This window comes from Dermacentor albipictus, chromosome 1 (assembly GCF_038994185.2).
Source record: "Dermacentor albipictus isolate Rhodes 1998 colony chromosome 1, USDA_Dalb.pri_finalv2, whole genome shotgun sequence".
Classification (NCBI taxonomy): Eukaryota; Metazoa; Arthropoda; class Arachnida; order Ixodida; family Ixodidae; genus Dermacentor; species Dermacentor albipictus.
This window is the reverse complement of record NC_091821.1, coordinates 269953609-269963829: the sequence shown is the minus strand read 5'-3', so window position 1 is coordinate 269963829 and position 10221 is coordinate 269953609. Positions and strand designations below refer to the sequence as shown.

Below are 10221 nucleotides of genomic sequence, written 5' to 3'. Positions count from 1 at the left end.
ATGTTGTGTATCAACTACCCTTAGGTTGTTGACGCGTTTATATCGGACAAACCGGCAAGTGCTTCAATGACAGGGCTAGACAGCACAACAGTGATGTCAGAAAAGGATACGGTAGTCACTTGGCTGAGCACTGCAAAAAGTGCGCATTGTTAGATATGGAGCTGTTTCCTGCGCCTACTTCGAGTTTCCCCGGACCACATCGAATCGCAGCACATTCCAGAGGAGCGCTCGAGCCAACAAGTTCGTACGCCGCCGGTGGAGCCGTGCCGCCGGGAGGAGAAGAAGCCCTCGGACAATGGAGCCCAATCGTCCCCCTTCTTCGCCTTTGAAGAAGGCATTTGCTACCACAGCGGGGCCGTACCGCTGGGAGTAGGTGAGCCCTTGTGAGCGCATTGCAAGTCAGAAGGCAAGACCGCAGGGAGCCGCCTGGTGTGGCACCGCGGCACGGGCGCCAACCATTGGCCGAAAATGGCGTCATCTGAGCGGACTCTCCCATTGGCCAAACATGACGCGACTTCCAGTCCTCGAAGGGTTTAAAAGAAGCATTCCAGAGATTCCAGAGCATTCCCTGATTCACCTCTCTCGAACTTCTTGCCGCGGGCCGCAGCGTCCGAGTTGCTGCCGGCCCGCAATGACTGTACGACTGTTACTTGACTCTCACCTCTCTGTATATAATGTAAAATAAATACTCCCAAGTTTGGTTTTCATCCCGAAGTCCGTCCTTCAACCCCTACATCTGGTTGGCAGCGGTGAGATCGCCTCCGAATGCATCAGCTGGTGGCAGCGCTACGGATCAACCTTCGTCGAGAGAGATCCTAAGGAACCGGGAAGAGCGAAGAAGAGAGAGCCTTCGTCGAAAGAGGTCCGAAGAAACTGGGAGTAGCGAAGAGCGAGCCTTCGACCCAGGGAGTCCGGAGGAACCGGGAACAGCGGACAAATGAACCGGATGGCAGGGTGCTGCAACCGTAAGTGAGCGCGTGGTTTTTTTCCTTTTGATTCGCCAGACTCAAATGTTGTGTGGTCAATTTGATAGTTCTGGGAATCGGGAGTTTGTTGCATTGTGTGTTTGCACAAATTAAGGAAAACAGTTCTAACCACCTGTCGGGGCAGCTGCCATGGATCTTAGAAGGTTGACGAGGTTAGACTTGTTGGTGTGCGACGATTTGGGAGTTGAAGCGGACGAACGGATGAAGACGCCAGCTATCATAAAGGCGATTAACGATAGTGGCAATGATGACAAAAGCATTGAGCTTGCTTGGGAGGTGATACAGGAGCCACGGGAGCGTGAACGTCGTGAACGTGTGCGTATAAGCGTCGTGAACGTGAGAGTGAGCGTAAGCGTCAAGATGGCGAGAATGAACGGAAGCATGAGCTTCAAGAACTTACTCTTAGGTGTGAGCGTCACGAACGTGAGAATGAACGCGAACGTGAATATCAGGAACGTAAGCGTGAGCGTGAGCAAAAGTATGAGAGAGAGAAGGCAGCACTGATCAAAGAGATATAGTATTGTGATCAGTTATTGGCACAGAGACAACGGCTGTCTGAGAATTCAGTAGTTAGTACAGAGCGAAAGAATGAGGCAGCATCGAGCGGATTTTCGCCAAAAACCGACGAGAAGAGTAGTGCCTGTGAGATTGGCTGCAGATTCATAAGTGAAGGGAAAAGGCTAGCTGCTAACGATGCCTTAGTGGCAACAGAGGCCGTTAAAGGCCGCAAGGAGAGCGACGAGGTGCTGTGCCAACAGAAGACTGTAGAGACAGCTAGGCCAGCTGCGAACAAATTGGCACAGTTACCGCGCGTGTGCGTCGCTTGTAATGTTAGCGAGGTTGCTAGCGAAGAAAAGGGTACTGCTGACCCGACAGACGCGAGCACCCATGTAGAGCCAGATCTGCGTGCGGAAGTGAAGTGCGAACTGGACGATGCAGTTGAGAGTAGTTCTCGGGATGGCGAGCTCCGTAGTTCACGAGAGAACAACTGCATTGTTCAGGGATCGGTGCGGCTCTCCGCCAGTCTAGAAAGCCTAGATAGGGATGATTCAGTTGTTAATCATTCGGACTGTGCGCGTGAGACAGCGATCGATACCGACGGGCTGTGTGCCGATGCACAGCGTGAGCTGGGCAATGCAGTAGAGGGCAGTTCGCAAGAGTGCGAGTTGTCTAACTCGAGTAAAGCCTGCTGCATTGTGCCAGAGTCGGTTGGGCTGTCCGCCAGTCGAGGCAAAGTGAGAGTAGATTTAAATGTAAATCACTCAGACTGTGCGGGTAAGAGACCGATCCGGGCCGACGAAATGTGTACCGGCCAGCACGAGGCACGAGAAGGCGACATGAAAGCGAGTGCAAAGAGAAAGCGCCGTAAAAAGAAGCGCGGTAAAGACCGAAAGATGGTAACTAATGTAGCGCTGCCAAAGATGGCGAGAAACCCAAAAGGGCAGGGCGCGAGGAAAAAGGTGCGGTCGTCACTGACGATGTTGACGCATCTAAAACGTTCGAGCCACCGGTCAAAGGGGGACCGCGAAGCATGTGCTGCACGGACGCGGACAAAGGGCACGGGGCAGTTAAACTCCTCGTCGTTCCGTAGTTCTTTTCAAAGTTCAGCGTGCAGTACGAAGAAGCGCAAGGTGGCAGGACGAGACCAGGTGGGGAGTAGCGGCGCGGTCAATCAAGTTTGTGAGGAAAGCTCGGCGCCAGGGCGCAAATTGGCAGGAGACCGTAACGTCTTGGGGGAGCTGATAGTGAGTCAGCCCTTTTGTTGTTCCTCCGTAGCCAGAGTAGCTTTCAAACCGCGAAGTATGAGTCAGACGTAAGCATTTGGAACGGGAGGCAAAGAAAGCTTCCATAGAAGTAACACATTCTGTTTTGTTTTTTATTTTGAGCATCGGAAAGTTTTCGCGAATTGAGACTAGGATTTCTTTCAATGTGTAAGGTTTGAGCTTTGTTTGTGTTTTCGTTTGAGAAGCTCAAGATTTGAAAGACGCGTTTGTGTAAACATGTGGTCTCGCGAGTGTTAGTTAATGAGTAAATAGGCTTTCTTTTTGTGTGTGTGAGTAACCTGAAGGTCAAGGTTATCGTTGAGAGGCCTATCGTAACGCGCGTGTGTGTTATTTAACCTTCTTTCTTTTTAAGTGTTTTTGAATTTTCTAAGGTTAAGCGCATAGATATTCAGTAAGTGCATGATTTGCATTGAGAATCGTCCTTAGTTCCTTTAGTGCGTGTCCTGTGTGGACGGAAGGAAGCAGATTTATGACTGGGTTGCTCGTGTGTGTTGAGGGCAGCCGTATTCTGACTTCTCTGATAAGTATGCGTGGAACGAGTTATTAAAAGGCGCATTATTTTAAGAGTTCTGCGGAGTGTGTAAATCCCGCAAGTTTAATTGTTCGTTTAAGTCACGTGTCTTGTAGGACTTTCAGGGAAGAAACGTAAGCGTAAATGAAAAGTTTGCCTACAACGCAAGTACGCGTTCTGTTTAGTGACCACAATGCTAGTGCGCTTGTGATTACGTACTTGTGAGGTTGACCGGATTGTTCAGTGGCACCAATACGTGCGATAAGTACGCCACTGCGATAGATTGGAAACATGCTGTTCGTGTAGTTAGGCCACTTAAGTTATGTTCGGCTGTTTTCATTTGTTGTTTGCATCGTCAACGACACTTTTGTTTTGCAACAACAATAGTACTCTGGTCTTGTCGGCATTCGGGGAGAAATGGATAGCTGTTTGGAAGGGTGGTTGGAACTGTTTAGTCAAAATTGGGGAAATAAAAGATCAGGGTTCATTTTGACTCAGTAATAGCCTGGCGAGTCAGGGGTGAAGAGCCTGCGCTTACACGTGGTGCAGCGCTGTGTTGTTTTGTTTGTTTGGCGTATGTTCTCCAGGGCCCAGGATCCCGAAGTTCGTCAAACGAGGCTTGACACCAATACCCTGCAGGTTCTTTCAGCGTTCCTCATGGCCAGCGAATTGAGTTCACCGGCCATTCAGAACAACCGGGGCGAGTACGAGCTGTTAGATATGGAGCTGTTTCCTGCGCCTACTTCGAGTTCCCCCGGACCACATCGAATCGCAGCACATTCCAGAGGAGCGCTCGAGCCAACAAGTTCACGTGCCAACAAGTTCGTACGCCGCCGGTGGAGCCGTGCCGCCGGGACGAGAAGGAGCCCTCGGACAATGGAGCCCAATCGTCCCCCTTCTTCGCCTTTGAAGAAGGCATTAGCTACCACAGCGGGGCCGTACCGCTGGGAGTAGGTGAGCCCTCGGACAATGGGGCCCCTTTTCCGCTTTTGAAGAGCGCATTGCAAGTCAGAAGGCAAGACCGCAGGGAGCCGCCTGGTGTGGCACCGCGGCACGGGCGCCAACCATTGGCTGAAAATGGCGTCATCTGAGCGGACTCTCCCATTGGCCAAACATGACGCGACTTCCAGTTCTCGAAGGGTTTAAAAGAAGCATTCCAGAGATTCCAGAGCATTCCCTGATTCACCTCTCTCGAACTTCTTGCCGCGGGCCGCAGCGTCCGAGTTGCTGCCGGCCCGTAATGACTGTACGACTGTTACTTGACTCCCACCTCTCTGTATATAATGTAAAATAAACCCTCCCAAGTTTTGTTTTCATCCCGAAGCCCGTCCTCCAACCCCTACAGCATGCACACCCATGTTTGGTGACACAACCTTGATGAAGAAAGGAAACACAAACAAAGAGAAGTAGTTGAGGCATATTTTATAAGGAAAGCAGGCGACAAGTGCGTCAACTGTACATCTTTGAGTTTGCAAGAAAAAGAAGTGACGTGTCTGTCGAAATATCTAGACACCTGAACTGATTGACCATACAGTCGTATATATGATATGATTAATTTCAATCTTTGTGTGTATGATAATGAGTGCATGATGTACGTGATGCGCGGAGCATAAATAGATGACCGTTTATAATAAACGCCGGTTGGAAGTAGCGCCAGTCCTGTCGTACGTGTTCCTTCAACTTCGTCTTCGTCTTTAGCGCTTTTTTGATGAAAGCCGTCAAGATGAACGAACTCGCCCAAATCAAGGTATTGTTCCCCACTACTGCGTGCCTCATAATCAGGTGGTGGCTTTGGCTCATGGAACCCCATAATTGCGTTTATAATGCGTAAGCATTCTTTGGCAAGCACCCCAGTCCTGTCACGCGATAAGTGTAATGTATTTTATCAGCGTAAAATGCGTAATTTGCAACCTAAGACATTTAATCATAATAGTGTAAATGTCGATGATTGGTAGCTTTATAAGCCATAAGGAACAGAGAGAATTCCGATAGAGATACATAGGGCTCCTTAGAAAATGCATGGGGAAGCTTATATTAGGGGTGGGCTGACTTCGGCATAAGCCACGTTGAAATGTGGGGGTAGGCCAACTTGAAATTTGGGGTGGGCCAACTGAAGTTTGGGACTGGGCCAATTTGAAATTTGGGGGTATGCTTACACATAATTAGACAACTGGTGTGGAGCGTCTGCATTTATTTTCAGTTCTTGAATTTGCTTTGAATTGGGCTGCTATGAACGCAAGAGTGAGTGACGATAATTATTTGGTTTTGTAACGGATACAGGCAATGTGCAGGGGGTGTTCGCATGATCGTGCACGTTTGCTCGCATTGAGATTGCACGACCGTCCTAACCAGTTTCGCATTGAGTTACATAGCTACGTTCACATAGCTACTTTCACATTGATGAGACAAACACATGGACGGGCGATACACTCGCGACTAATTCATTATACGAAGGCACGCTGAGTATAATACCTGCGGTGCAGATGCGCGCACAGGCAAGAAAGAAGCCAGACACAGAGGGATGTGCCACAAGCAATACTAGAACAGATGCACAAAGTAAGGCATATTTTCATGTGGCAGAAAAAAAAAAATGTCTGGAAGATAGAACTCGCCTCAAAGCTCTTGTTACATCAGTATGCCCCATTCATACGCCTTTATGAAGAAACCGACCTTCTCATAAACGTTACCTTCAGCATTCTCGATACTGTTATGACCATTTTTCAAAATTTTCTGCACCACTGGGGCGCGCAACTGGTCAAAAATCATGCGCCTCCATCGAATACTGCGGCCTGTCCCCGGGAGCCAAGGCGAAAGAGCGTGCTGTGCGCAGCGCGCGCAGCTGGCGCGCGGGGTGAATTGAGGAGGAAAACGCTGAGGGGATGGAGAGTGTCACTACTTTCAAATTATCAAGGGTTTTTAGAGCGGAGCGCTTTGCTTCGTCACCTGTCAAACAAGGTGGGACTTGCTATGAAAAGATCAGTACGTCCGCTTGAGGTACTTTAGGTTCTCGGTCGCGGTCATCCGCTTCAGTCTTTCATTTCGAACGGCTTCGTTGCTGAAACCTCTCGCAGGACACGAGATCCTCTTCAGTCATGAAACGCTTCCGAGGCGTTTTCGCCTGCAGACGACCCGGCGCCGCGGTTGAAGACGACGCCGACAAGATGCCGCTGTTCGTGCGGGTGGTGTTTCGCAATGACTCTGGTCCAGTGCACGCGCTCCACTGGGGAGACGAGACCAGCGATTGAGTGGTCGAAGCCGTAGACACGCAAGCCCGCTGCGATCTCTCTAATAGCACGCGTGTTCTTTCCATGACGCGCCGATAGCGCCCGGCGTCTATATTTTCATACAATGTTGTAGGAACAAGAAGAAAGGGGGTTAACCGAGGGGCCCGATTTTTATGAATCATATCTTGGTGTCTGTTTGTTGGCTTCTCATGATACAATATTGTAGGAAACTCAATGCTAAACATGGCTAAACGGCAAGCCTGAGATGAACAGCTTGCTTTCCCACTGAGACTAATGGCGCTGTTATTTCGTGCGCACAGGTGCGCAGTCACATGGCATTTCTCATACTTCGTGGTCTTCTATTGACCGGGAAAAAAAAAGTAAACACGCAATGTGTTGCATACTGATAACACCTCATTTTTGACGTGTCTGGCGATTCTCTACTGCCACCTAATTCACATCTTGACAAGGACAATAATTAAAAATTAGGTAATTACTTTTAATTAAATAATTGGATGTCAAGGACTAAAAAACACTGGCGATTTCTCAACGAGACTTTAAACAACATGCACTTGGTCTTATCCACGTATATTGAACAGTGTGTTTTCTTTCTTTTTTAGCTCTGTGCACGATCGCTACTCTGTATATCGAGTTCGAAACAACCATTCACCTTCAAGCCGAACATCTTAACCCTTACGCCACAGCCCCTTTAAGCGCGAGCAGTTGGGTAATACTTGCATGCGAGATACTGACGAATGCCGAAAGTTTTCTGTCTCATGCAACTCGTGCTCCATACGTGCCTGCATGCTGTGCCTGCATGTGCACACTGGCGCTCTCTTCAACTCCCGGCGTTCGTATTGAATTCCCTGTGCGGGCTCTGTGCGATAATTGCGGATTCTTGACGCAATTTCGAAAAAACAAGGTAAGGTGGGGGGGGGGGATGCGCCTAGAGTAAAGGCGAACACAGCAAGAGCAACCTTGCGGAAAGCTCACTGAGTCCTGCCTGTTAATGAATACCGCTGTGTGCGTCTACTGCGACATGCAAGCTTCATGCTTCAGATTCTGTCGGATCCTTCTTAGCGCGATTTCTATCAGTTTCCACGAGTTCTTCAAGTGGCACTGCCAAACTGGAGTTTGATCAAACTTTTCCAAGAGGGTAACGGTCGGGTCTTTTCAACATCACGTGGTATTTGAATCGGGGGCTCATAACTGCTGTTCGCAGTAAGCGAGTTATGGGAATCAAACAATCACTTGATGCACTTTTTTTATGTCTTCACTGTTTCTTTGTGACCAAAGTGACAGGGTAAATGAAGCTTCTAAGCAGGCTATCAGCGCTGATGTTTGCAAATCGGATCCTCTTGTCCATAATGCTGCGCAGTACATCTTCCACGAGATAACGCACCAGCCGCACGGCGTGTCGGTTAAGCACCGATGTGAAGAGGTTGACCACACGGCCATAGGAATCTATGGCGTCCAGAGTGGCATTCAATCCGTACACCTTGCGCAAGACGAGCGCCTGAAGCCGGCCTTTGCCGCTCTTGAAGTCGGTGCGTGCCGAGAAGTTCATGGTTACTGCACGTGTCTGGAGGCTGAGTGTGCGACGTGTGCGGTATATGATAGACGTTTGCAAGGAAGGCCCGGCTACTCGAGTCGGAGACAGCACGACGGCAAACACACCGGCTACAGGTCCCATCTCGAGCGTGGTTCGGAGATCGACGGTGGATGTGAGTCGCATGACCATCGACTCAGCACGGCGCAGGCTGCTCAGGCCGGTGACGCGGCCATTCAAGACCCGCAGCAGGCCGCCCCACACACTGTCGAGTACCAGCGCCGGTACGATATACGGGTTCAGGGAGGGCATGCCGGCCACGCTGGCGATGAACTCGTCGAGTTTGGTGTGGTTCAGCGGCACAGGCAAGAGCCGCGTATGCTCCTCTGCAAGGACGCGTTCAAGGGGTTGAAATGCAACGTGACTGGCAAGTTTTCATGCATTCATAGTACGATCCTCGTCACTTGCGCCAGCTCGCCCTCTATATACGTTACTTGCGTCGCAAGGAGCCTTCCGGTTCAGCATGCAACCAACGGCTCCGCCGCGCTTACCCGTCTGCAGAGCCGAGCCCCATGAGACCATACCCAGGACCAGGAGGCACCGCAGTGCCTGCCACATGGCGGAAGCCTTATTCCCAGAGCCGCCGTGGGTGTTTTGTTTTGCTTTACTTGGCCCGTAGAGAATGACGCATACCCACTATGTCCAAGAATATGGCCGTGTTAGAAAATGATATGTTACCTGCAGTAAGTGTAAAAGCAAAGAAAATGGGATTGGAGACGCCTATTCACTTCTTCACCCTCGTTGGTCAGTATAATAAACGGACTCAGACTCGCCGAAATCACACACACCTGGGCTAACTCAGACTGACCCGGTAGTCAGACTGACACAGGACAGGACAGCGCTCGTCGTGTGTCCTTTCACTCTTTTGTCGTTTTGTTCGCGCTGTTACCATCATGAAAAGATACCACCTCGCCCAACTTTCAGATTCACGCGACCTTGCTCATACTCACCATGAGGTCAGCCTCGCACACCAGAAGATCGAGCTGTAGGTGACAGCATCGTCGTCGCATAAGTGTGAATAGGCGCACTATGCGTTGGCGGGCTAGTTGGTGCGGATCCATGAATACTTGTTTAGCGCAACGATCCTTATGGCATAAAGAATTCCTTCGATGTTGTTTCCTTTCTGGAAGACAACCGTTCAGTAGCCGACATTTTTTCTGTTGACGTTGAAGATCTTTATTATTCAATACCACACGATGAGCTATTTCGCAGTGTGATGATGTGCATCGAAGAAAGTGGCGAGGTAGCTTTTCGCAATGCCACCGGGTTGTCCTCGGAAAATTTCATGTCCCTTCTTGAATTTTATCTAAGTGCAACTTTTATCTGGTTCAAAAATAAGTTTTTTATTCAGAAAAATTGTGTGTGTATAGGTTCATGTGCGGCGCCTGCTCTAGCCGCGATACCACCGCCCGAGAGTTGTCGGAAGCATTCTTCATACAGTCGTTATAGGGTCACAGTGCATCAGTGTGCCTTCTTTAAACTTGTACAGTGCTGAATATGGTTTTTTAGATTCTGTCGCATGAGTGCGCTCTTGTGATCGGATGTTGGTGGTTCCTGCACATGAGGCTCACTGCGCATGTTCCTCTAGTTTCTGCTGTCTATAAAGGAGTGACGCAATAAAATGATGTTAGTTGAGAGTATATATATAGCGCCTTGTCCTGGTCGCCCTTCTTGTGTCCGTTGTATCGTGCTAAACAAGTATTCATGTGAATAGGCGGTCGGAGGCCTTCCTCCATGCATGATCGAATGCCCGCACGGAGATGATGTGCACTGTGGCGCTTGCTGTTGGTCAGTTCAGCCGACTGTATGCTAATTATAAAACGCATTGACTGTCGTGAACGGATAATATGTTGCCCTAAAGTGCACACTTTTGCACGATACGCACAGGACGTTTCATTTTTACATAAAAGAAGCGTAATATGTCATTCAACGGGAGACTGGCAAGCAGCCACACAACTTAACTCTTTTTTTGTGTGTGCTTGGGTTCCGCCTACTCTCTTGGCATTGCTGTTGTGCTACTCAAGGAATCCGCTGATCCTGCACTGTAGCAGATACATGCCTGTTTAGAACGTTACTTCCGGTGTGATATCTTTGGCAGTGGGGGATC

At 49.5% G+C, this 10221-nt stretch overlaps 1 protein-coding gene across 1 annotated transcript; it reads right to left on the bottom strand.

The window, feature by feature from the left end:
- Positions 1 to 7365: 7365 nt before the first annotated feature.
- On the bottom strand, positions 7366 to 8733 carry LOC135915268 (uncharacterized). Its single transcript, XM_065448293.1, has 2 exons — positions 8606 to 8733; positions 7366 to 8440 (listed from the first exon to the last, which is right to left on the bottom strand). The coding sequence occupies exons 1-2, from the start codon at positions 8670 to 8672 to the stop codon at positions 7779 to 7781; spliced, it is 729 nt and encodes a 242-aa protein (XP_065304365.1). The 5' UTR covers positions 8673 to 8733; the 3' UTR covers positions 7366 to 7778.
- Positions 8734 to 10221: the final 1488 nt, after the last annotated feature.